The sequence below is a fragment of the Drosophila bipectinata genome, chromosome 2R (genome assembly GCF_030179905.1).
Source record: "Drosophila bipectinata strain 14024-0381.07 chromosome 2R, DbipHiC1v2, whole genome shotgun sequence".
Classification (NCBI taxonomy): Eukaryota; Metazoa; Arthropoda; class Insecta; order Diptera; family Drosophilidae; genus Drosophila; species Drosophila bipectinata.
The window spans coordinates 21,188,444-21,214,764 of NC_091737.1; the positions used below are offsets into that span (position 1 = coordinate 21,188,444).

General features: G+C 43.7%; 2 protein-coding genes across 11 annotated transcripts; one reads left to right on the forward strand and one right to left on the reverse strand.

The window, feature by feature from the left end:
* The first annotated feature begins 64 nt into the window (after nucleotides 1-64).
* On the forward strand, nucleotides 65-2,192 carry BEAF-32 (Boundary element-associated factor of 32kD). 2 transcript variants are annotated; one of them, XM_017238265.3, is made up of 2 exons: nucleotides 65-433; nucleotides 1,373-2,192. In XM_017238265.3, the coding sequence occupies exons 1-2, from the start codon at nucleotides 190-192 to the stop codon at nucleotides 1,972-1,974; spliced, it is 846 nt and encodes a 281-aa protein (XP_017093754.1). In that variant the 5' UTR covers nucleotides 65-189; the 3' UTR covers nucleotides 1,975-2,192. The 2 variants fall into 2 exon arrangements, with proteins under 2 accessions (XP_017093754.1, XP_017093755.1); XM_017238266.3 differs by lacking the exon at nucleotides 65-433 and adding an exon at nucleotides 855-1,214.
* A 10-nt stretch (nucleotides 2,193-2,202) lies between these two features.
* On the reverse strand, nucleotides 2,203-26,254 carry kn (EBF transcription factor knot). 9 transcript variants are annotated; one of them, XR_011442373.1, is made up of 12 exons: nucleotides 25,774-26,254; nucleotides 21,856-22,073; nucleotides 21,732-21,787; nucleotides 16,319-16,392; nucleotides 14,859-14,927; nucleotides 5,830-5,911; nucleotides 5,579-5,759; nucleotides 5,098-5,379; nucleotides 4,883-5,030; nucleotides 4,524-4,816; nucleotides 3,788-4,195; nucleotides 2,203-3,609 (listed from the first exon to the last, which is right to left on the reverse strand). XR_011442373.1 is itself a non-coding variant. In XM_017238264.3 (11 exons), exons 1-11 carry the CDS (start codon nucleotides 25,953-25,955, stop codon nucleotides 3,518-3,520), a joined length of 1,674 nt encoding a protein of 557 aa, XP_017093753.1. In that variant the 5' UTR covers nucleotides 25,956-26,254; the 3' UTR covers nucleotides 2,203-3,517. The 9 variants fall into 9 exon arrangements, 4 of the variants coding, with proteins under 4 accessions (XP_017093753.1, XP_017093749.1, XP_017093745.2 ...); XR_011442372.1 differs by having other exon boundaries at nucleotides 4,524-4,813; nucleotides 25,774-26,044; XR_011442368.1 differs by lacking the exon at nucleotides 25,774-26,254 and adding an exon at nucleotides 24,253-24,527.
* Between the last annotated feature and the right edge of the window lie 67 nt (nucleotides 26,255-26,321).

Consider the following 26,321-nt stretch of genomic DNA (forward strand, 5'->3'; position numbering starts at 1 on the left):
TTAATTTAAAATTCTTGTTATTGTTTTTGGTCCATTGTTTATTTTTTCCTTGCGAAATTTTGCAACACTGTTTTGTGCGTGACTGAACGTCGTGACATGCGTGCTTTGGTTGTATTTGTGTGGATTTTATAATTTCGGTTGGTTTTTCTTTTGCCAACCAAACTCCGGGCCCGATCAGCTTCCTCCGTTATGCATGTCGAGAAGAAATCGGAGCTACGGAGCCTCCTTAAATCCGGTGATAGCCGCTGCAAATTGGTGGAGCCCAGAAACACGAAGAGCTGTGTTTGGAGGTTTTTCAATCTGGTCTCCTGCGACGACCGCATAGAGCCGTATGCCTGCTGCAAAACCTGTGGGGATTTGCTTTCCTACTCGGGAAAAACTGGAACTGGGAGCTTGCTCCGCCACAGATGCCTCCACTCAACACCGACTAACGGTAAGTTTGAGATTAAATATCCGAAAAATGTCACGCACGTCCCTCACTGCCACGCGTGTCCGTGTCCGTGCCGGAGAAGTTGAGCACGGATCAGTAAGAAATGCCATATCTACGGAAGGTTGTTTGGTCCGCCCAGTAGTAGATTTGAAGGGAAATCAAAGATCGGTTAAAATCCAACTACAAAGGTGGCCAAATCAGCTCAAGACAATGTTTGTTTGTAAACAAACAAAACCAAAACAATTCCCAGAAGACAGTGGACAATTTTTTGATAGCGAATAAAAATTTAATTTTCTTTAAATATAGTAAAGTTATTTAATGCTGACCTCGCCTTTCTAAAAATACATATTTTATTTTTCTATATTATTATTTTTTTTTTATGTAGCCCTTTTTTTATTTCACCCCTATCCGTTTACTCTTTCCAACACTGTTTCAACGCGAACTGTACAGCACTGGCGCCAGCAACGCTATTATCGCTAGAATCATTTTCGTAGCTGAGAAAATTGTGTTTTACTGCTTAAAAGTCTAAAAAAAAAAGCATATAAAATGCCTAAAGGTCGCGTGAGCAGCGTGTGGCAGCACTACGATATCAATGAGGAGTGCGAAAACTTTGCGATATGCCGCTATTGCGGCAACAATATATCGCGTGGGGGAATGGCCAGCAATTTGAAGGGCAACAATACGACTAATCTGTGGACGCATCTGCGTCACAAGCATAGCGACCAAGTTCTAGTGAGCCCCGTGCAGCAGAAGTCGCCACGGGTCATTCCGATCATAAAGAAAGGTAAGCCGCGATTCCGAATCAATATTGCCATGTTCGTTATGGCGGGCAGCGCGGGAAACTATCGAGTGCGTCCATCTCTGTATGATATTTGGGCTCTGATATTTAGGCCACTTTCAATATGTATCGTTAAAACACTCATCGCCTCCATTTACTTCCAGACAAAGCGGTGAGGATAACCAAGGCCAAGCAGCTGCGCGAGCCGCTGCGGTTGGCCAAGCCGAAGATAGAGCCCAATTCCGGATCATTTATAGTGGCCACCGAGTCCGGTGCCCTGCCTCAGAAGTGGGAGGAGTACGAGCAGACAGATGAGATCAGCGAGGACATCAAGGACATTATATACAGCGAAGACCCGCTCTGCTATAGCCCCATACATGTCATGGAGGACGAAGCCTTCGAGGCCGGTGACAAAGTTACTGTCTTGAATACAACAGGGACCTCCGGTACCGGCGGAAGGGCCAGTGTCTCGGCCCCAGTAGTGGCCACCGTGGTGGCTGCTCCAAACAATTCGGCCAAGCAGCTAAAGAACAACTTGGAGACTTCGATCGACCGCCTAACCACTGTTAGTGAGCAACTAAGCTACATAATTCAGCAAAATCACGAGGAGCTGGTCAAGGACGACGACTACTTTTTCGCACTCAGCCTGGTGCCTGTCATGCGCCAGTTGTCGCTCACCCGGAAGCTCTTTGTCCGATCGATGATCACAGAACTTCTCTACAAGGAGGCTCAGGAACCGACTCCTCCTGCCTCCAAGGAGGAATGAAGTCTAAGTGCAAAGAAAACGATAAATAGAAGTTTGGAGCATTAGCTCGTTAATTGTAATTAGATTAGTATTTGATACATTTTTTATGTATTCAATTATTTACCCTCACGTCATAAGTGCAACAGATTATTTCAATTTTAAATGGCAATTTCATTTCCCAATTACGTATTTGATCCAAATCTATATTTCAGAAATAAAGTCTCTGACATAGTAATAAAGACGAATGGGTTTTCTTGTTTATGACGTTTATTTTAAATAAATTTTATTTAAATAACTTGTTAAGATTTACAAAACAGAGAGCGTTGCTAGATTGTTATTATAAATTATTGTATTTTAATGTACAAATCGATTTTGCGGCTAAAGTTCTGCTGTTTATGCTGCTGGTTCTTATAATTATGCTTTACTATCGTATTGGATTCGCTTCTCGAGTCCCCAAGTCGAGTCCGGTATTGGTGTCTCGTTTAGATCTAGGAGTGCAAGCGCATACATTATGATACAATACAGATACAAATTACAGTAAAACCCCTACAAATCGAATAATAAACAATAATCTTAAGCCTACCATATGTATACTATATGTTTGCGCATTGATGTCTGCCTAGGCTTAAATGCTAGTCAACAAATCGGTAGTTTATCCAACACTCTGACTTGAATAGCAAAATTTATATCTTATGATGATGTTTGGTGTTAGTCAAATATGAATTTTGAACAGTGAATACGATGAGCATTATACAAAATATGTTCGAGTATGTGAACTGGTGGCGGGTGTATGTGGTTTGCGTGAAATGAATATTAGGACTAAGTGCACGATATGTTTGCCAAAATTTTGGTATAAATTTGTTTTGTAATATTACGCTAGATATGCTGCGATTACGTCTTGTATATCTATGTAGGTATATATCATTTTGATTTCGGTTTTCTCAATTGGCAGAGAGTACTTTTCGACGTTAATTGTTTTATGTTTTTTTTTTTTATTTTGTTTCAATATTAATCCAAGAAAGTGTCGTATACAAGCAGTTAGTTATGTCCAAAAGTTGCTTCAAATTTGATCTGTTTTTTGGTATATCTGAATTCGTATTTTGAATATTGATCAATCATCATGGGTATATAAATTGTAATAATTTCCTCTATTCACAGTTCCGATTATAGTTAGGCTTTATTTTATTTTTATTCTTTTGGATAGTATTTACATGATTTATTTAATCAATAATTATTTTCTGTTTAATTGCCCGATCTTGAGCCCCATTGCATGATATGCCTCCCCATTACATTGATATGGTATTCTATATGTATAAGTATGGGTTCCCCGATAAACGAGAATAATTCGAATAAAATAAAATATAACGGGCTTCGATTTAAAACATGTACAACTATATCGATCGATTTATATGAATTTTGGAACCATTTTCTGTTGTTTATTGCACTTTCGAGCTTCTTTTTTTTTTGATTGGCGGGGCGAAGTCGGTCATCTCGGGAGGTGGTGATCGGGAGGGTTGTGGTGGTGGTGATGGTGGCCTGCCAATAGCCTCATTTAGTAGTAATATTATTTGGTTGACGTCACCAGTTGACTGGTGCTATAGCCCTGGGTGTTGCAGGTGGGCAGGGCGAAGGGATTGAAACTCAGGCTGCTGACCCCTGAAATTCAAATAATGAAATGGATTAGTTTTCACGTCAATCGGAGGTGTTTAGGTAAAGGGACTTTATAGTTCTACAGACTCCTTGCAAAATCTAGTTTTTTTTCTAGTTTGGGATATTTAACAAAAAGGGGGATTTTTATTTATTTAAAAATTTTAGAAATAGAAATTATAAATACCGTAATTGTGTGTTGTCTGTGGTGTTTTATTTTTGTTGTTGAAGGTGGATGTGTGTTTTGAATGCTCAGCTTTGGAATCGAATCACCTGCCCCACACACCCTCGGATGTCCTTGCAGATTGATAGATTGTGTCTGGCTATTTCAGTGCGTTTCGCTGGGTGGGTGGTGATGATGGGCGAGGGCGTGATTTGGGGGCAGCATTTAATTTCAACAAAATGTCGTTACTCCTCGCTGGTCTTTCATCTTCCTCCCCCTTTTCAGATCCTCCTTAAACGGCCGCCGCGGTGGCTGCTGACACGGCCGGATTGTGCCAGGGCTGGTGGGGATGCGGGTAGTGGTGTGGATGGGCGGCCGCCGCATGATGGTGCTGCACGAACGCCTGATGCCACGTCGACGACACGGCGGACACTGTTGGAATTAATGGCGAAAATGCACTTTGCTGAGCATACTTTGTTCACTTTGTCTTTGGATTGGTGGGGCAAGCGTGGGGTGGGGGGGAAACTTTTGGGGCAGAGGCGAGTTTTCAGTTTATGTGGGGGCGGTATTCATGTGAGAGTCATACAGAACGTAAGGTGAAATCAAGGCAAATGAACTAATACGATAAGGACTCTATTAGATGGGGGATTCAGGGAAATGGAATCCACATATAAGGGTTCTACCTTCGCCTCAAAGAAATGTAATGCTTATTCCCTTCACCTTCTGGGGTATTTATACCTAAAGGACCTTCAAAACTTACTTGACGTGGAGTTGAAGACACTGCCGGGCGAGGAGGACAGTGTACCCATGTTCGGAGCGGGGGCATATCCATTGGCGGTGGCTGCCACTGCTGCACTGGCCGCAGTTGCTCCATATGATCCTCCCGAGCTGTGCGGCGTGGAGGCGCTACTGCAGTAGCCGCCACGCGGACTCACACTGCTCGACTGGGCGCGTTGGTAGTCGTCCTCGGTCCACTGACCACTGCCATCCTGCACACTAACCGCCAGCTGGCCGGCATATGAATTGAAGCCCGTGGAACCGCCCGGGGATCTGCTGCAACACGGGTTAGGTATTAGGATTTGTAACCGAGAGAGAGTTTATATCCTGCGACACACTTACCTCGGCATGGAGTAGAGAGCCTCGACCAGATCGGCTGCCCGTTTCAGTATGATCTCCTTTTGGAGCTTCTCTGGATCGCCGGGATGCCGGGGAATGAGCTTTTGCAGACGCTGGAAACCGTAGTCGATTGTGGGTTCGTTGAGAGCTGCTTGGAGCGGGAAACAGAAGGTTAGACATGATGCTAGCCACCAAGAGGGGTATCTCCAACCACTTACAGACATAGACGAAGCGTCCAGGGGATCCCTTGCAGAACTGCTTGCTTTTGTAGGAGAGCGTGACCTCCACCACGCCGGGAATGTGACGCGGCGGAGTCTGCACCCGGATGGCGTGTGAGGTGATCAGCTCGCTCCAGACCAGCATGGTGCCGAACACCACCTGCAGGCCGTCGAAGAAGTTGTCACCCACTATGATGACCGTGGCGCCGCCGGTGGTCCAGCCCTCGCTGGGGGAGATGGCCTTGATGCAGGGCGTGGCCACTGGCAGAGGTGGATACAGTCCTGTAAAGAGTAACAAAAATATTCCAAAAATTGTTCGATTGAGTAAGGATGTCGATGGGATGCGTTCACATCTTTTGGATTTGCCAATTGCTACAAAAAAAACCAAAAAAGGTGGAAACTGGGGGCTGGTGGGGATTTGGGGGAGAGCTCTACGCAAAAACGAAAAATTGGTCGGAATAATTGGAATTTTGCTACAGACCATCGTAGGTACTGTCGGGCGCTAGGGGGTGACCGGAAATGGACAGGGATGTGTTGCCTGTACCTTCCGTGGTGTCCAGTCGCTTGGCCCTTCGTCCGTGCTTCGAGTTATTGTGCACGAACATGTTGTCGGAGATGGCCAGTAATGGTCCATCAACGGCCACTTGTGTGGAGATGACCACCTGGTTAAATGGGAAATAAAAATATCACATAAGCACTTGGCTGGATCACCTCTCTAGAAGATAAACTCACCTGGAATCGGCGCATGTCCCGCGGGTTGCCGGCATTCTTCAGACAATTCTGGTTGCACTTCAAGAAGAACTTGAGAAAGAAGCTGCAACAGAAGGATATTACAGATCAATAAAAGGATTTAATTATGGATGGCTATCAAAATAATGCTCTTTATTGGCTGAAAATTGTCGGAATTCAAAGCTTCAATTAAGAGTCCTAACGATGGATTCGGAGTCGCGACTTTACGAGCCGCTAATGACAGGTTGCGCCTTTTTGCTGCCACACTTGTTCCAGAGTAGAGTCCTTTTTGCTCTCTTTTTTCTGGGCAGATGTTTGCCCCGCGGCTCCAGCCGCCGAGTGCCCTTTACGATAAGTGGGGTGACAGCAGGCGAATGTCCTGCGGCCAGGATGTGAGCAGAACTGGGCTGAACTGAACTGAACTGAGCTCAATGGGAAATTGACACCCGTGTGCGGTGCATTTAAATGCTGAAATACTTTTATATATCCGCCGGCGACATGATATGACCCTATCAGAATTTCCTTCCCCGGGTTTCCCCCCGCTTCTTCCCCCCGGGGTCTGATGATTTTATTTGCAGAAATAATATTTTCCTTTCCGATCAGCGGGGGGTGTGAGGACACAAACTGGTGGCGTTGTGCCGCCAATTTTCATCATATTTTCTTTTTTTGTGTTGCTTTTCACTCGACAAATTGGACAAATTAGCAGGAAGCTGGTAGCAGGAAGCAGGAAGCTGGTAGCTGGGAGGGTTGATCCTGACTGGCCAGCGGGTGGCATCCCTGCATATGTCCTTGTCCGATGGGAGTGTCCCAAATTTGTTTACACTCTTGACACTTTTTTTTATTAATGTGAAGTACCCCCTTTGAAAAAGGGCTGGTGTGAATAATAATGTCTGGTGTTCTGGAAATTCTGGTTTCCTAAAATCATAAATCTTCCATAAAAAGCCGATAAAGCATTGACATCTTCGAGATATGCCGAAAAATCGGAGAATTATAATTGAAATTGATAAAAACTAATGTGGAAATAAAAGCAATCCATTACTCATAACCTTGGGATATTATATCGAACAGTATTTCCCTGCTTTTCGAATAATATTCAAATGCTTATCGAGAGTAATTGTGAACTTGTCGGACTTTGCAATGGAAACAGATGTGTGTGGATGCTGATATCCATTACAGCGAAAAAAAAAGAACATCGGCGCAGCCTCATCATCATTAACACAGGCCATGAACTGCCATCCCCCGAGAGCTGTGAGTCGTGTATCTGTCAGATACAATATCGTATTACACTACAGATGCAACTGCAGGGCACTCTGAAAAAAAACCTGAAATTTGAATACGTATCGAGTGTTTATTGAGAGGAGGATGGATGGATAGCTAGAATCCTAATTTCACTTGCTAGCAGTATGACTTCATCCCTTGGAGGTACTTGGATTAGGGACATCATCACTTCCCGGGCGGAGCCTGCATTTTTATGGCCAGCTAATTGACTTTCTCGGAAGCATCCTGCCCTCGCTGCGCTTGAATTACAATGTTTTCAAAATATCCTGACAGGACGCATAAATTCTCACTGCCTTCCCTTCGTGTGACTCTTCATTTGCATATGTCTTTGTCTCCAGACCGAGTTCTAGACCAGATATGCAGTTGACAAATACAAATCCTGACCAATTCAATTCCCCATCAACCAGGCTGGATTTTAGATTTCCTTTCGGGATCCACCCATCCACCCGCCATCTCTCCACCGGCAATTAAAAATTCCAGTCGCGTCCTGCCAATAAATCAAAGTGTCTCCCATCTTGGCCGCCCATTCTTTCGGGCATTTTGGGCTCCATTTTGGTGTGGCAACAAAGTTTGCCGTCTTTTGGCCTCTTCTTTGTTTTTTTGGCTCGGAAGTGGCCTTTTGTTGCTTTGCCAGCAACGCGAAATTTTCATTTAATGAAAAGCTACGCATCATCAAATGTTCGCACATGACATCGGCGGGGCCACCTGGAGGGTTTATTTCCGATGGCGGTCTATTGGCAGGTCAGGTCACGTAGCGCCAACGAAGTGCATAATTGGTCATTCATATTTGGGAGAGGGAGGTGGGACAGTCGCGACCTGGCAAACGTCTCTGACTGGGCGGTGATTTTTTGGAAAAAAATACTGGGTGGGTGGACTTCTTTATTCTTTAATTTTATTTCAGAACAGAGCTTGAAGCAATATGGCCAAGAGGATCTACAAAACTTGTTAGGAAAGAGGTTAAAAAATGTTGAAAAATAAGAACCTTAACCTCAAGACCCTTGTTCTTTCTCATTTTTTGGCTAAAAGTGTTGAAACATGTTATCTTTTCTAAAACTTCCTTCCTAGTTCATAGCTCCTAACCTCAACCTCAAGACCCTCCTTTATCCAGCTCATCGCGGACACAGAAAATTGAAATAAATTCAAAAGTATCTTTATCCCAAAAGCGTTGAAGTTTTTTGGTGTTTATGGTTTTTTGAGCCAACAAGCGATTGACTGTAAATTTGCGAAACAGCAACAGAGCCAAAAGCAAATTATGTGGCATTATCTTAGCATCGCCCCGAGAGCAGGCTAACAAATTTAATGATGAATTTTCAGCGAACATAAATCGCTTTGCCTCCTCCACAGGCTTTCACAGGACTCACAGGATACAACCACGTTTTGCCGCTGATTTTATCGGGCAATGGCGTGAACAGGCCGTAAGGAGCCACGAGCGTTTTTGGCGCACGCCAGGACCTCGAAAAAGCAGGAAGAGCAGGTGAGCAGAAGAGCTGAAGGTGGGGGCGAGTCACTGGCAACTTGTCTCTAATTTTTCACTAACGATAATATTCAAAATTTTCAACTTTATTGTCGCATAAACTCAATGGCTATGGCTGTGCGGGGGAGGTGTGGGTGGAGGCTTGAAAATAATGCGAAAACTTACTTTCGCGCCATTTCTATGCCTTGTGGCATTCTCTCCACCAAAACAGCACACACACACTCACAGCTACAAGGATACAAGGATACAGAGTCAGAGAAAACATGGCCGTCAGCCGACAAGGATGAAGTCACCATTTTGTTGTTGGTGCTTTTCTATTGTTGCCGGGCTTTATTTATTTATGCTCTTTCTCGGCTTAACGCTCCACGCTTGGCAGCCCAAGGATTCCGAACTGTGAACTGCGAACTGCTAACTGCGAGGATTCCTAGTCATCCCCTTGCATCCTGGCGCTGTTTCTTTGTATTATAATAGACTCCTTTTGGGCAAAAAAAAAAAAAAAGGGGGTGAAGTTTGTGTGGGTTCTTGTTTTGTTTTGCGTGCAGGATACGTTTATCCTTTACGGCCGGAAGAGAACTTGTTGAAAACACTTTCACTTTCACTTCTCGCTCTCGCGCCACCGATAAGAGAGTGAAAGCGAAAGTGAGTCGAGTGAGTGACACTTGGAGTGTATCTTACGGATGCGGAGTGAGCTTTTTATGGCTCGAGTTCATTCCATTGAATGAATCTCTCTGTCTGTATTCATTTTGTTGGGGGTTGCTTTGGGACCGAAAGTCATGCCGTTGGGACCGGGGAAATACCTTTCTTTGTTGTTGTTTTTATTTGGTAGCATCTTGTTGTTTTTGGGATTTCTTCATCTCTAAACTGATTATTTTCGTACACACACGCACCCACCCAGCTCCATCCACCCACTCACCATATCGAGGTTAGATATCAGACAACGATAAAAGTAGCTCGTAGCAGACATCGAGATACAAATGTATCTTGCCGTGCCGGGCGAGGATGTGGATGTGTGACCTTTTCCTTTGCTCTCCACTCAACCATCAAATTATCGACCTCATTGAAATGCTCGAATTATGCCAACTATTTCCGCATGTCTGTGAGCCTGTGTGTGTGTGTGTCAGTTAACGCTTTTAATACCATTAATTATGCAAGAGGGGTAAATGGCCGAGGAAATGGCTAACACACACCAACTAATAGATGAGCTTATCCCTAGATGATGAGCCGAGACAAAGACAATATATGTAGTTTAGATCTGTGCATTTTAAATCCATATGGTTACCTCAATTATGCACATTAGAATGGTTAATTCCCGTCATTTAAAGGGTTAATTGTGATATCTATTTGTGGATTAATAAACTTTAACCTTATCGACTAAATTTCAGCTGAAAATTTGTAACAGAAATAGAAATTTATGATTTAATAAACTGCATAATCCCAGGAGAAATGGCAATTTTTGGTAGACCTGCCAAAATGGCAATTTAAAGTGTGTAGAAACAGCGTTTTGGATCGAATTTGCATTAATAATTCAATTTCAATAGACACTGTCTAGTACAAATATGCAAATGTGCCATACCTGGCCCGAACTCCCAACTTCTTTGAAATGCAAAAATTCAATTGGCATTTTCGGTGTTCCGGTTCGTTTCCATTTTTCAGTTTTCCAGTTTTCATGTTTGATTTACGAGGTGAAAAATCAAGTGCAGTTCGACACCAAAAAGACCCATTGGAAACTCAATTGTTTCCACTTCAAAGGTAATCGTTAAAGTCTATGAAAATTACTTTTCCATAAAAGAGTAGAGTGTGGCATGGAGTGGAGTGTGGCATGGTGCGGTGTGGCAACAAACGGCTGAATGATAAAAAGCGAGAAATATGCGTTGCCTGCTCATATCTTTATCGATAATTAACTGTTATGGTCTGTCTGCCAGCGATGTCTGCCCAATATTTCATGGCGAGTTCTGTCGATGCCTGACCGCAAATGCCGTCAAAATTCTCCGGCTTTTTATATTTTTTTTTTCGTCTTTTTTTCAACATTTTGTGTTTGCCTCGCTTTGAATATTTGAGCAGGCGAACCGTTCGTGTTTCGTGTTTGGCAAGGACTCTTCTTGCCTGTGCCAGGCAGCGCAGGACACAGGACAGGACGACAACACTGTACCCTCCCCCTAGATCAGCCAGGTGGCTGGAATGCATTTAGAAAATTAAAAACTGTGGCCCACAACTACTAGCAGTTTTGTCATCATTTTTAGCCCGAGTGCGATTATCAAGGCATGCGATGAATGAATGGCCCAAAACATTGGCTCACCTCACGCAGGACAGTCAAGGATAATTGCAAGGGTATGATATCAGGAAAATTATAAAAAAATGTGTAATTTCATTTAATAATTTTAACTATAATATTAGACCATCTGAATCGATTTTTAAGAGTATTCTTCCAAGGTAGCAATATCCTTTGTTACTAAACCTTATCCTTTTCAATTGCCTGCGAGTGTTTTACTCCTTTCCACCTTTTTTTTTTTGCATATTGGACACCACAAAATGTCAATTCTATTTGTTGCCGACTCTGGCGGGGCAGGAGGCAGGGCCTGGTTGGGAGTTGGCACTTAGTTTATTTGGCCCTGGTGGTGGACACCACGAAAACACCGGGCAAATACTATAGAAAATTGAAATAAAGCGAAGAAAACGCCAATGACGTAGATAAATGCAAGAGTGGCAAATTTTCGATTGTTAGCCAGAGAGCTTTTTTTATCCCCTCCCCCCCAACATTACAGCTCGTTTGGGATTTTTTTTAGTTTTTTTTAGCTATTATATGGGGGGTATTTATGGGGGTAGTGTAGTATAGTTGATTGCCTCACAATTTTATTCAAATTAAAAAGTCAATTGTGTCTCTGGTCACGCGATAAGGATTTTAATTGCACGGCTGTCTGATAGAACTCACATTATTACGCATATATACATATGCCAGATGTGGATCGAGAATTATATTCAACAAATGGAGCACAAAACACACACTTTTCGATCATTTGATGGAAATGTGTGACAAAAACGTGAAACATGTCGCTGAAACAACAACACGAATACCTCTACTGACAAACAACAAAAACAACAATAACAATCTGAACAACAATGCGAACAAGAACAACAACGACCACCGCCGAAGTGAGCTTTAAATTCACTTAATTATGGAACACACACGAAGTGGATGCCAACAAAATGGGAAAAAGGTAGCCAGCCGGGGACGGGGATATGGTCTGCTCCCCTCCGAAACCGACCTGTATCGATCCGATACTTATTCGCCCTCGGAGGCGGTGGATCCCAGTCCCGATCCCGGAGACAATGCGCGAGTGTCCTCGCAAATCATAAATAAAAAAAAAGCCTCGAAGGGAAAGAGAGGGCAAGACTGCAACCGAGACGAGATCGAAGTGCCTGCCACTAAGCCCTCATCACCTGCCCCAGGTAATTGCAAATCCCGACAGTGTCTGGGAATGATTTTAATTAAAATATATAACTAATACATATACTAATAGTTGGGTCTAGTAATAAGAATGTTATAAAGAAACCTATTTATTAAAACCATATTCTTTTAAAAGCCTTTCTTTTAAGGTTGAATATTATTATATTATATTTCCTTTATATCTTTGTATTTTTATATTAACCCTTTGATTACATTTCCTAGTCTTAACCCACTGTACCCTAGCTCATTGTGTGCACAATTTCGGCATCTCCAAAGCCTCCAACTGCAGATCCCCTGCATGAATAACAGAAATTCATCAATAAAACATGTGCAGATCGCCGGGCGAATGTTGCCAGTTGCCCCAGCTACTGTTGCTGTTGCAGCAGTTGTGGCTGCCACTGGTAGTGCCACTGAGATTGCAACAACAACAACAACAAACATAAGCAACTCTCACGGCACACGTTCGAACGTCAGTCTGGCTAAGAGAGTTAGCCATTCGGTAGGTAGTGCCCCAACAGGCACTTGGTAGCCGCGACTCCAAACTGGTGTTGTTGGACTGTTGCTGTTGTCATATCGTATCAGTTTTTGGCTTTCGTCAACCTCACTTTGAAATGCAAGCCAGTGTCCCCGGGATTCGGAATTTTCAATCAGTTCCAATTGTTGCGCGCCGCTGACAAAGTTTCCAAAGGGGGGCTTCCGCAAGGGGGAGCCTACCATCTTATGTTATAAAGGAGGTGAATGTTATGGGTGAGTGGTTGAGTGCTTGGGACCTCCGGGCAAGTTAGCGCTTTAGCTGGATCCTCCTACCCCCTCTCCTGGTTAGGTTGTGGCAAAATTTAGTTGCGAACAGATAGATTATCCCGGGGTCTTTGTCTTCCCGCCGGCGGCATGATCTACTGGCATATCAATGAGCGGGCTGGGGTGGAGGAGGCGGCATGGCCTGGCTGGGACCCACTCTGATCCATGCCGCCTTTTAAACGGATAGTAAGGAGGAGCTGCAAGCTGGGAGTGTTTTTAGCTGGTGATTGATATGCGCCTGCGTCCAGGCTTTCTGCCTCTGGAATGCCATGCCGACAAAAGTTACAGCCCGCCTGACAAATGCGACAAAAACTGAGGAGCTTACAGGTGTGAGCGTGACACGGAAGGTACAAAAAAATATGAGGGCTTTCCAAAATTAATCAAATATGATGTCTATACAAGTCTAACAATATTGTTCTCCTATTAAATAACCTTGAATTCCAGTCAGAAAATCACGCTACCATCTCTAAATAGGATTAAATGTGGCAAGACATGAGCTTGCCCCATCACGGCTAACAAGGCAAATAACTGGAGAAGAAATGAATTAATAATCGTAAATATCGGACGAAAAGTGTTGCACCCGGAGTGGATGCCACGTGTGGATGTGCCAAGTGTAACTGTTATTCCAACGGATGACGACACTGTGGCATTACTGTGGCATTATGGTGGATCCATTCTAGAGCAAACACGCTGAGCAATTTTAACAAGATCATAAATGTGCAGCTTGTGCAGAGTTGAGGCTTGTGATCTTGCCGAGATCGTGTTTTTCGTGTTGCGACCAGAAACTGGCCACTGGCCACTGGCCACTGGGTTTTAGGCCTTTACCAAATTTGCAAGCCAAGAGACAGTCGAGGGTCGAGACTGGCAGACATAGAACCTCGTCATAGTCCAGAAGAGGCAATCAATTAAATTTAATTATGACACCAATTATGGGCTGATTGTCGGGCTGGCAGCCAACCGGTTAGCCGGCCAGACACTTTTCCCGTCCACTTTTAATAATAGAATCATTATGCCCGCAAGACTCTCGTGCCAAGCCAGAGATCTCGATTCGAGGAATACCTTCCTGGGCAGTCCTCGGAAATGGAAATGGAAAATGCTAGCTGGAATGGAGAAGCTGGCACCGGGAATAGGCAAATATGCGGGGACACCCTTCGCGGGAGGTCCTTCAGTGGGAGATCTTGTGTTACGGGGAATCACACAGAGCTGAGAGATGATTATCATCTGCATAAGGTGTGCCTCAATTTAATGGAGCCTGGGGACTGGAAAATTGTTTAACAACTCAATGATGATGCCCCAGAAAGGGCAATCTATTTGAATCAATGGGGGGATGTCTTTAAAGTGGAACTAAGATTCCCCTCCTTTTTAAAAATCATCTCCAAACCATAAAAATTTGTTTTGCATTTTTGGTTTCTGTAATTTCCGTCACTCAAATAAATATTTCCGAAGCCAATTAGAGCGGGCACGCTCCCAGGACTCTTGCCAGCCGCAAGGATGTGCATACAATTAACATAATTCGCTTGACACGCGACAGGAGGAGGAATGGCAGGAGGAGGAATGGCAGGAGGAGGAAGCGGTGGCTGGTGGCTGGGGAATCCCCTTTCGGGCGGAAATGGAATATTGAGGGGGTGTCAGATTGCCGCGAACTCGTCTCAATTTACAATTTATGAAAATAGAATTTGCGTAGCTGCCATTTTGATGAACTTTTTGTTTTCTCTGCAGCTTCAGTTTCAACGAGTGCTTTCATCTCTGAGTCCTGGCTAAAGGACTCTTTGGGGGTAGGGATGCTCTTTGCATGTCTGCCGCATCGTGTTTTATATTGCAGTTGATAATAATGCCAATAAATCAACGATACGCATACACCATACACCAGCCGCAGTCCAGGCTGACAAAAAAGAAAAGACCCAGCCACGATGATGATGAAAAGCAGCTTAAAATGTCATCTTTTGTGCAACAGGACGAGACATGGTCCTGGACATAGATTGGATGCAACGCCAGGCTATGGCTACGGTTACGGGGAATGAACTATGGGCTACTTACCGATCAATAATGACGGGGTCCGATGGCGTTTCGTTGCGGTTACCACAGCTCTTTTTATCACAGCAGCGGCTAAAAAATAGAGAAATAAATAAAAATTTAAATTTAGTTTAAAATTAAGACTAAATCTTAAATAAAAGAAACTATATCTGAGGTTTAGGTTTGAATAATAATTTTAAAGCCTACTTTTTGGGGTTCTAAGTCTTAGGGCAATGGGGCGTATGATTAATATTTTCTATAAATATTTTCTAAGCTTAAATTCTAACTCTTATTTAACTTTAAAAAGCTTTAATTCTAAAAAGTATGTTAGGATGCTATCTATTCCTCTTTTTTTCGAGGTCAGACATTTGTCATTGCCTGGGACTTATCCGTGTTATCTGCATCTATATAGACACACATGTACCTATATCTATATCGAGTTCAATGGCTGCGTAATTTTTCGACTGCACAGCCCCTGGGCTAGCTAGAAAAAAAAGCAATGGTGGGGCGATGGTGGGGTGGCATGAGATTGGGCTGACTGAGAGGGTCATCCTTGGGGGTGGTATTTTTGGCTTGGACCCGGCTTTGGGTCTTTGCCGGGCATATAACATAAACATGGATGACTGAAATGGGCGCAAAGCCAAAACGATAAAGAAGTCGCCCCTCTCTCTCTCTTTCTCTCGTCCTTGCTACGAGTGGGAGTCTGCAACCCCTGTTATCCTTGTGGCGTCTCTGTATATGTGTGCGTTGTCCCCTTGTTTTTGATAATGCTACGCAAACATAAAAACTGGGTGCCAATCCGAAATAATAAAAGATGGCCGGCCAGCAAGGACTCTGCCAGGGGGTGGGGAGGCTGGTTGTCGGCCAAAGCTGTGTTATAATTTTTTTTCTTTCGTTTTTTTTTTTTTGGGCAGTGGGCTGCCTGCCGACTGAGCCGTTTTTATTTTCTACGCAACCTTCAACTGTCAGAAAGCTGCTAGAAGGGTGAACAGTAGCAACAGCAGCCAAGGGGGTGGCGTGGGCGGAGGCCGTAAAGGGCCGTGCAGGCGGAGACGGCGGGGGAGCCGTGCCATTTATACGTTTCAGCTCGCGTGCGTTTGAGCGTGAAAATAAAACGAAGGACACACTGCGCTCCTTCGTCGAGCAGCCGGACGGAGCTTAAAAGTCAACAAAATTAAAGCAGAATAAAGCTTGTGGAAAAGCGTAAGAAAACTCCCCAGAAAATCACACAAAAAATCAACAGAAAACAAATGAAAACTCAGGTCTCTATAATTTGAGTGGCTCATAGCCACCAGCCAGCCAGAAAGAAAAAAAAAAGTACAAAAGGATAAAGCTAAAACAAGGAACTTAAAGGAGCTCTATGGAGAATCCCCAGAGACTTGATTCTGATTCTGATTCGAAAATCAGTATCAAAAAAAAGGTGTGGATGGCCAAAAAGGATAAAAGGGAGTAATAAAGGAGGAATATTATTGATAAGGACTTACCTGCACATCACCTCGTGCGTTAGCAGGACTCGACACATTTCGGGATTCTTGTCCTGGCCCTCATATATGATGGCCTGAAAGCAGAATAAGGATCAATATTAGTGCTGTTGGAATTGTCTTGGAGGAGGTTTTAAGCTTACTAATTATTTACCCGCCAACCAACCTGCCATTTAGCTGAGTAATCCCAACATGACCCCGTTATTAACCCACGGCTATCGACACCCGACCGACCGACCGACCGACTTAACCCCCGCAGAGTGGTGGCCCTATCAACTATCATTTCGGGCCAAAGACAAACACACATAAATGCTAATTACAGGAGCCACCGAGCCCGGCTCCTGCCAGCAAATCGACATATGGGACATAATGCAAATATTGACAAAGTCCACAATTTTTACCTCTCCGCATGAATAATATTCCGAGCCAGGATCGGGGCAGGTTTATGCTGTTCTAGTATTTGTATTTGCCCACTCGAAGTTTGGGTGTTTGTTTTTGTTTCACTGGGATGGAAAGTGAGGCGTGCGGCAAAGGGGGTGGTTGGTTGGAAGGCTGGGTGGCTCTATGGAATCATGCCATGTGGAAGCAACAGCAACCGCAAGTGCAGCGTTAGACAATCTGCTGCAATTTCCCGACCAACCAACCGACCACCCGAAAACCCGGAAACCTCTCAAAGTCCCCAGCAACAAATAGATAAACAAACGATGTCAGTTCAAGGGGGTGGCAGGAGCAGGAGCAGTAGCACCACTACTGTCTGCCACAAACAAAAAGGCGCATGCTACTCTAATTTAAAAATGATTAAAGCACGAGTCCTTGTTACCCCATCCTCCCTAACCGTAATCCAACACTCATCCGGCGAATTAGTTTGGCGAAAAACACGGCATATGCGAGTGAGATGTGCGAGCGGAGGGGTGCCGGTTGAGAGGGGTAAAGGACACACGCTTCGTGGGCAAGGGGGGGTGAGGGAGGATCATTCATCAACTGCCAGGAGATACACGCAAAAGTAATAACAATAACCGAGAGTGAGGAAGCCAAAAACCTGAGCCGTGTGTTCATCCACCAAAAAAATTGAAATAAAAAAAAAGTAGAAACTCTACCGCCAGAGGGGAGGTGAGAGGAGATGAAGAATCCCGCCACTTGCCGTCAAGGACGAGTGGTTCCTCTGACGTCATCAACATATGTGCATACAAGAGCCAAGGATGCGTACTGCCAGCCAACGGGATGCCAAACTCCGAGCTCCGTGCCCAACCAAATAGATAATCAGAAATTAATTTTAATGCAACCAGGAGCTACTCTACAGACTCTACCGAGTGTCCTGAATCCCTCCCCCTTAGAGCGACCTCCTGCTGTTCTTGGCATTAGCTGGGCGCATGTAAAATTATGATCATCCCTTATTATCCCGTTTGTCAGGTTAATAATTCCCCTCCTTCCTTCAAGGATCAGAGCTCACCAGCTCTCGATGGCCCGGCTCAATGTCCAATATATGTACGGCATTACGGATTCAACCTGGCCCGGACGGAGTGCAGCTAATTATAGGCCGGACAAGGATGGGATGTGTCCTTTTTATCCCTGTCCGGGGTAATGGATTTTCAATGTTTTTATGGGGGTATAGTGTGTGGCAGGACCATAAAGTTTGCTGGGTGGGATAACTTGTAGTTGTCACCTGTTTATATAGAACTTTAAGGGGAAAGAAAGAATAGCAAAGTGGGTTTCTTAAAAAAGGATAATAGCTTTAGATAATCCCATAAACTAGCCCCACAAAAGCAAATCCTGTTAGAGGAAAACAACAGAAATCATCATCCATCATCCTTGCGGTGGGATGCAGAAACAAACAATTAGTTTGTATCCTTTTTCCCCGTCAGTGTTTTGTGGCCGAAAGTCAGGAGTCAGGAGCTGGAAAGCCGAGGCTAAATGGCTCATCTAATAAAAAACCAAAAACAAACAGGAAACTAAACGAAAGCCACTAAAACTGAAGTAAAAGCGTTTAAACTACGATTTATCAACAGGACAAAGAACAGGATCCAGGAGCAGGAAGCTGGCCAACAAAACAGCACAGAAAAAAATGCGGAAAAAAAGCGAGTGATGAAGTGATGACAGCCCAGTCAGAAAAAGGATACCCACATGGAGGTGGGGGTCCAAACAGGATGAGCCTCGGTAGCTTTTAAATTTTAAACGATTTTCCATCGAAACTCCGGGAAAGGTCCATCCTTTTTTTCCGCCTTTTTTTGCAAATTGTTATTATCGCTTTTGGAATAAAATGAATCGACATTGGTTGCATTATTCACGCACTTGAATGCACCATGTTGTTGCATGTTGCATGCTGCATGCTGCATATTTAACGTGCCAAACAAAAATCTCGCCAAACAAGATAAATTATCGCTCACAAAAGACCCAACGAATGGGTTAAAAAAAAATATACGTTCCTGAAAGGCCAAACAATAAAAAAAATATATCAGAAGCAGGGTGGCTCTTAATTTATTAAAGCTTCATTTATCAGGACAACGCATAAATTGCCCAGAAAAGGTTACACTGTTGCAAGGACTCTTGCATCCGCTTTACACTCTCTTTTTTTGTTGTTGCTGTATTTTAAAGAGGACAAAAGGAAAGGACAGATTTATTTCATCTTTATTTTAAGGATCTTTGCATATTTTTTGAGAAAAAGGGTTCCCTACATTAAAGTATTATTTATATTTGCTGCTTTATATGTATTTCCCCTAGTTATAGTAAGATATTGTGACCCCGGGCAGCTTTCACACCTTTATGGAGTCAAAGGGTCCCCAGTGGGGCCCGCAAGAATTTCAAAGAGCCAGCCTCCATGCATGCATTACACATTTCGCATAATAAGGCCGATATGCCGCCAGGAACCATTTTTTTTTTCCTCATTACCTCTCGCTCTGGCAACCGCAGAAATGCACTTGCCGTGAAAGCATTTTTAATCGCATTGCCAGCATTGGGGCGGAGAGAGAGTGAGTGAAAGCGAGACAGACTCGTCCAGCAGCCCCCACACGAGTGAGATGCAAATGCGGAGATTTTCCCGCAATCTGTTGAATTTATTGAGCGGCTGCTGGCCCCAAAAGCGCCAACAACAACAAACAGTAATGTATATATTTACAATAACAATTTACCATTAAGCCAGCATGCACAATTTGTTAATAATCGAAAATGATGCTCGCTCTCTCTCGGCTTTTTAAGTGTTGACAAACAAATTAATTTTATCGCTTAATTAAGAGGCGCAGACAAAGGGGGCGGAAACGGGATGGATGTATAGTACTATATTGTCATTAAATTGGGGCTTGTTTCCTTGTCTTTTGTCTCTTTTTATGGTGCTTTAAATTGTTTTATTTTTTAAACAATGATTTGTAAATTATTTAAAAGGAATTATAAAAAGAAACACTATCGTTATTAGGCAGAGAGGTCCTTGTCCTTAGATTATCTAATTTTTTTTTGCACCAAGCATGCATCTCGTTTTATCTTCATGCATTAATCGGCGGCATTCCCCCTCTCTCTTTTTTGGGTTTAAAATTTCGATGCGCTTTTATGAGGACGAGGATGAGAGGGGATGTGCGTATTAGTATTAGTGAGCGTATAAATCGCGATAACAGCAATTTTGGCCAAAAACAGGAAAAAGCGGGGAAAAGGATTTTCCTTTGCCCATTGTTTTATGCTGGACCCGTACTCTGTGGCGGCTGATGATGAAAATGAAATATGATCGCCGAAATGAGGCGATTTTCCGTGGTTCCATCGTTAGCTCAAATTGCAATTGCGACGCCTCCCATTCGAACGGTTTGTCGTTCGTTCGTTCGTTGGTACCGTTATCTGATCGAATGTAATTATGATTATGACCATGATTTGCTGCATTTGCCTGCCGCCCAGCCTAGCCCTAGCCCTGGAAAAAAGGGGTTGCAAGGGTTGGCCATTGTCCTTGCTCGCTCCTCTGGCCACGTGACATTCTGACAATTGTCCTGCGTCGAGCCTTCCAACGATTGCTTCCGCCTCAGTTCCCAGCCTGAGACAATTCCCATTTTAATCGCATTCGGCCTGCCACAGTTTCGAGTTACTCTACACCGGCGCCCCCAACCCACCCACTGCGATAACACTCGCTTATCCCCGCCTTACCTGTTACGCAATCCGATAACAAAGCCGACACGCGACATCAGAAATGTAAAATTCAAAAAAAAAAAAAAAGAAAAAAGGGAAGCCCACCTAATCCGATCAAATGATTGTTCTTTTCCCAGCTTGCGACACTTTCCAAATCCAAAAAATAAATATAACCGACCCGGTTAGGGGTAGGTTAATTCCAAAATTCATCACAAGTCGGGCATATCTGGCTATTTTAGGGTATCAATGAATCGATATCTTGAAAAATATGCATAAATATCAGTTATTAGGTTCATTCCAGTTGATATTTATTTTATTAATAGAAATTCGAAATAAGTGTATAATTTATTTGTCATTTGGGAATCTAAACCTCTTATCGGGAATAGTAATATTCCCTCAAAGACCCATTAAGTCCTGGCCAGTGACGCACAATTATATATATTTTTCATAACTGCGTAATACTAATTAAAATAAATATAAAACCAATTTCTTATCAATAAACCCCAAAAAAAAAAGGAACTGATTTCGTCACTAATCTTTAATGTTGATTGTTATTTTTCGAAGAATTCAATTGGCAGTATTGGGAATATTTTTTTGCGATTAAATGGTTTTCTCACAAAAAAAAGGGAAATAAATATATGTATAGAGAAAGGGGGCGATGTCACTGCTGTCGATAATTTGTGGACAAATTTATTGCGAGCTCGTTTTTGATGCGAATGGGCTAAATGGGCAAGAAACGCCCACAAAACGGAGAAAAATCGAGAGGCGCGAGGGGGTTAATGGATAAGACTTGGGCATAGGTTGGACCAACGTCTATAAAAATTTGTCACTCGAGAAATTAATTGCCCTTGAAAGGGAAAAAGGCAAACCAAGCCATGCTCGAGCATTAGGCCCACAAAAGCTAACATATGGTGCAGCAGGAGCCGAAGAAGGACTCCCTCAGAAGGACTTGCACGCACCCACAACAAAGCGCATTAACCATGTTCGATCCCAGTGCGATTCTCTCGATTTTCTCACCCGGTTACACCCCTTTCCTTTACCAACCAGGGGGTTTTTTTTGGGGGAGAAGTCGTGCGAATGAACTGCTCGTTTGACGACTCAATTTATCGGCCAAAGGACACGCCAGGACACACTTAATTAGCCGTGACAATCAATTTCGAATGCAACTTATGCTCGAATCAGCAAAACAAACAATGCACGAAGCCAGCCAAGTGGAAGGAATTACTTTTTCATAGACTGGTTACAGTTTTTATCCTTAAAAGGATACTAGGAAGGATTCCCCAATCAAAATTTATTTAATTAATTTATATAAACTCACCTGCTTGGATACCGAGTCGATAAGGCGCACGAATATGTCCTGTTCCTGGCGGGCTCCTGTAAGGGGTTTTTAAAAAATCAATAATATTTTTAATCTATAAGCTATATTCCTAATTAAAACTCACCATTGGCATAGAGCAACTGCAATCGGTACTGGATGCCATTGTTCGTCTTGGTGGCATCCGACTCCGAGTCCTTTTCGATGAATCCTATGAAGGCCGTCCTCTCGATCTCGATGGGCTGCCCAGCCCGATCGTAGAGGGCGATCACGAAGTGAAAGAAGTTCGACTTTCGCAGATTACTGGGCGGCTGTTTTTCAAAGTGGGCGCGGCCGATGCCCAAACTGCAATTGTTTCAAAAAAAAAATGAGACAAAAATTAGTAGAATGTACAGGAAAGGACAGTAATTATGCCATTAGTTGGGTAAACATAGGCCTGGCCTAAAGAGGCTCTAATTGGCAGCAGAATGTCCAGAGTGCGGGAGTAGTTTTCTTGCCAGGAATTAGGGACAACTCAATTACGGGTAGAGAGTGACATTCAAGCAGCAGCTTGAAGTGGACACAGGACACTAGATAGCGGACAGTGGACAGTGGACACTGGCCAGTGACAACTATCATTAAAAGCGCATAAGCAACTTCAACGTGACACAATAATCCTGATGTATGACAGTTCCTCCTCCATACCCTGGTACACTTGAAATATTTCATATGCGTTTTGCCCAGGATATGGGCCAAGCAATTATCTGTGGGGAGTAAAGGACACGTGGACACTGAGCCGCAGACAGAATAAAGGCTTGTCCTTGCAGCCCATATGCTAAATGTCAGACTAAACTACCGACTCCCGCTCTGCTCCTGCCCCTGCCCCCGTTTGATCCTGTCAGCGGACAATTACCGGACAATGTCGAGCCAGCAGGAATAAGGTAGGGTCCTGCTCTTTCGCCAGTGTCCTGTATGCATAACGAACAATTTAATTTAGAAAATGCTGATTTTATCAGATTTTTTCCCCTTGTATTTTTATTTGTATTTGTATTTGCGCCTCTTGTTTGTACAGGAGCAATGTCAAGGAGCAGGATATGCCACCACATGTCCCGGGGCCAGCTGACTCGGGGGTCCTGCAATTATATACACATTTGCCAAAGGATAATGCCAGGCATGGAGTGGCCAGCCATCAGCTAATGATAGAGCTCTCCTTCACCCCCTCTGCAGGATAATGCAATCGAATTTGAAGGATATGCGTCCTAGTTATTAAATAAGTGCTCTGGATACCCCAAGGAGTCGATGTATCAGTCAGTGACTGGATTTGGTTTCATAGTTTTCAATAGTTTTGATTGAAGAGGTGGCACTCTGCCATTAAATGCCATAAACATCCTTTAAAGGATGTCTTTAAGGAAATGCTAACAAATTAAGAGAACCAGAGGGGTGTAAGGGCGGAAAACGCCAATGGATGGTGGGGCAGGATGTGTGGGGATATACGACATATAAATGCCAGACATGTTACATTCTGGTGAAAGGTTATTGTTATGGCGTCCTGGTGGAGTCCTGGCTGGCGCTGGTGCTGGTGCTGGTGTGTTCGAAAAGTGAACAGCGATATAATGCCGAGTACATCCTGGCAAATAAAAAAAAAAAAGGAACTTGTGCCACCTAAGCGCCACTCGCTTCCTGAATCGTTTTTTTTGTTATTTTATTTGTTGACTTTTCAACTCGAATGGCTGGAAATTGTGGAAAATCGTTCGCCAACTCACTTTGTTTGCACTTGCCGCCAATTTGAGGGCCAAAAAAAAAAAAGACATGGAAGTGTAGAACATTTTTGTGGCCGTTTTGCTGTTGATTTTATTATGCCAACATTTAATTGTCGCAAATCGATGCCCAGGTGGCCGCCAGGTGGGTGGTGGTTGGTCACGTTTCGTCTATTTTCAGGCACGTGAAAGCCTGCTTTCCACACATATACGAGAGAGGAGCCACCTCCCATAAAGGATACTTGGCTTTAAGGACACTTTATGGACATTATGTTGCAATCCATAGTTTGTTTCGTTCTTTGTATATAGAACTTCTTTGGCTTCACCATTCCCAGGAGAATCTTTGTTGAAATAAATTCCGAAATATTCTCTTGATTTATTTCGGCAGCGACAAGCAGTTCCAAAACACACACAATTGTGTGTCCTGTGAGTCCTTTTCTGTTCTGCTCCAGTTAGATGGCCAGATAAGTGTTTAAATAAATGGTTTTTGCCCAAAAACCACATACATACATTATAGTAGTCAACAATTATCGGAACTGCCAAGATTTATTTGCCGCAAAAAGTTGCAAGTTCAGAAAACAAAAACCCCGAAAATTTTCAAAAAACCAATCGAAGCATAAAAGATACTTTTTTTGGGGGGAAGGAGGTTGTGGTTTGAGAACTTATGAGAGGGTGGGATTATTTTCTAAAGGGATTATGGTGGTATTATGAGGAGATTATTAGAGAAAAGAAGTAGACTTTTCTCTAATTGTAAGACTGGTTTTTAAAATGAATATTTTGAATGTTACCTCGTATCACAGCGCATTGTCTTATTATTTAATGTCTGATTGTGGTTATGGTCCTGGCCAAGATTGTCCTGCCTTTGTAGCTGGCTGTGATTCTGGTGCGAGTGGGGATTCGGATGTGGGTTTGGATTGGGGTTCAGGTGGGAGTGCTGATTTGCCGCCGCTGAATGGACAAAGCCCGCTGTCATTTCGCTTTCGGTTTCAATTTGGGCAACTCGCGCACTTCTTCTCGGCGCGAACATCTCACGCCAGAAACATCTCAAACGCAACTAAACAAACACCAGCCAAGAAAAATAAAAGCTTTCTTTTGGCTTTCGCTTTGGCCACAAAAGCCACCCTCCATCCTCATCTCATCTTGGAGAAAGTGAAAGCTAAGGCACTCCAAAAGTACGAGTAACATCCCTTTGAGAAGGTTCACAAAGTATACTTCCTCCCCCACAGCCCAAGACCACCTCCCCCCCAAAACAAGACATCAAAAGTCACCCGAAAAAGTGCGTGAACTCGAAATATATACTTATTTTGAGTGAAAATTTCGAGTGAGTCTGCTGGGGAGTCTGAATGGCCTTTGTTTTGGGGTTCATCTTGGTCGAGTGGGTGGTTTTTCCTCCTTTTTTTTTTTGGTTGTTTGGTTTTGTGGGGTGGCGGCCATAAAAATCTTCCCATCTTCTGCCGCCGCCCCCCCCGACTGACTGACTGACTGACTTACTACGTTTTGGGAATCACTCCCCCAGGGGCCTTCATATATTGTTGGACGCGTTGCCGGCTTTGACCAAAAAGTAAACAAACGCACTTTTTTTTTGTTTTTCTTCTTCCAGAGGCTTTCCTTTTTGGAGACTTTAATTTTTTTTACCTTGGAATCTGCGTGCGTTTTGTTGCCGAAACATTGTTGCCAATATTGTGTTGCCGGCTGTTTTTGGAGACTGCTGGTTGTGATTAGGGGAGAGATTATCAGGGATTAGGGGAGCCCTGCTATAAAGCTGACTTGTAGAGAGGGCTTGGTTTTTTTAGAGATTATTTTGGCACTATCCAAGGCTATTAGGATATCTAGAACACTTTTAAATAAGAGGAAAGTGTGGAAATTTTAAGAACTTTCAGGATTATAAGTTCACTTTAATTTTTTGACTTTTTTTTATGGTTAATGTTTCATTAATTAAAGCAAAGGGGATCCATAGAAGAAACTCCCTCTAAGGCTACTATTTTAAGTAATTATTCTTGAAATACTCCTGCCAAAAACTACTTTTAAATAAACTTTTAAGTTAAAATCTCATGATATTCTTAGAGGCAGCTTCAGAATTAGTTCCTAGTTAACAAGTTGATGAGTCACTATTATTAGGTCCTTATTTTATGAAAATTTTTCATATTTTAAGATCCTTAAACCTGAGTAACCACAACTTCTAAAAACTCTCCACACTCCAGCACTCAAAGATCACTTCAAAAGTCACTACTTTCATTATATTTTTCCACTCCAAGACACATAATCACACTTATAAGGATAGAACCCAGAACCCTTCATTTTCTACTTACTTGCTCTGATCGACGACGGGCTGCATGGCCCACCGGCTGCCCAGGGGCTCCTCCTTGAGCGAGGTCATCGGTCCCCGGGGCTGGTTCATGTCGGCGGCGGTGGGCGGTAGGCCGAACATCAAGCCACCGGCGGAACGTGGGCCGGAGACGGCGCTCGGATAGAGCTTCCGGCCCCAGTCCATGCCCAGTTCCAGGGTGGGCCAGGGGGAGGCCGAGCTGAAGCCCGGCACCGGTTCCTCGGAGCGCAGCTTGAAGCCGTCGGTGGTGGTCAGGGGCGCTGCACTAGCGAATGGATGCGGATGTGGATGCGAGTGCGGATGCGGGTGCGAATGATGCGAATGCTGGTGGAGATCAGCGTACGGATTGGCTCCCGCGGCGATGTCTCCTAATCCTGCGCTGGAAATTGTGGCTGCCGTTTTGAAGGCTCTGGTTCTCGGGTCAACACCAATACGATCGGTTTGTGGTTTGGGTTGGTTTCTGGTTTCTGGTCTCTGGAGAGCTGGCAATCAATGAAGCTTTCCCAGACTCTCGCTCTCTCTCTGTCTAAC

What these genes read in the sequence shown, in the direction of transcription:
- BEAF-32 (XM_017238265.3), top strand. Translation starts at nt 190, where the DNA reads ATGCATGTCGAGAAGAAATCGGAGCTACGGAGCCTCCTTAAATCCGGT. An exon ending in CCACTCAACACCGACTAACG is followed by an intron (nt 434 to 1,372) that starts GTAAGTTTGAGA and finishes ATTTACTTCCAG; the next exon opens with ACAAAGCGGTGAGGATAACC.
- kn (XM_017238256.3), bottom strand. Translation starts at nt 24,491, where the DNA reads ATGTTCGCGCCGAGAAGAAGTGCGCGAGTTGCCCAAATTGAAACCGAA. An exon ending in GCAGTTGCTCTATGCCAATG is followed by an intron (nt 21,788 to 21,855) that starts GTGAGTTTTAAT and finishes AACCCCTTACAG; the next exon opens with GAGCCCGCCAGGAACAGGAC. An exon ending in TGGACGCTTCGTCTATGTCT is followed by an intron (nt 5,031 to 5,097) that starts GTAAGTGGTTGG and finishes TCCCGCTCCAAG; the next exon opens with CAGCTCTCAACGAACCCACA.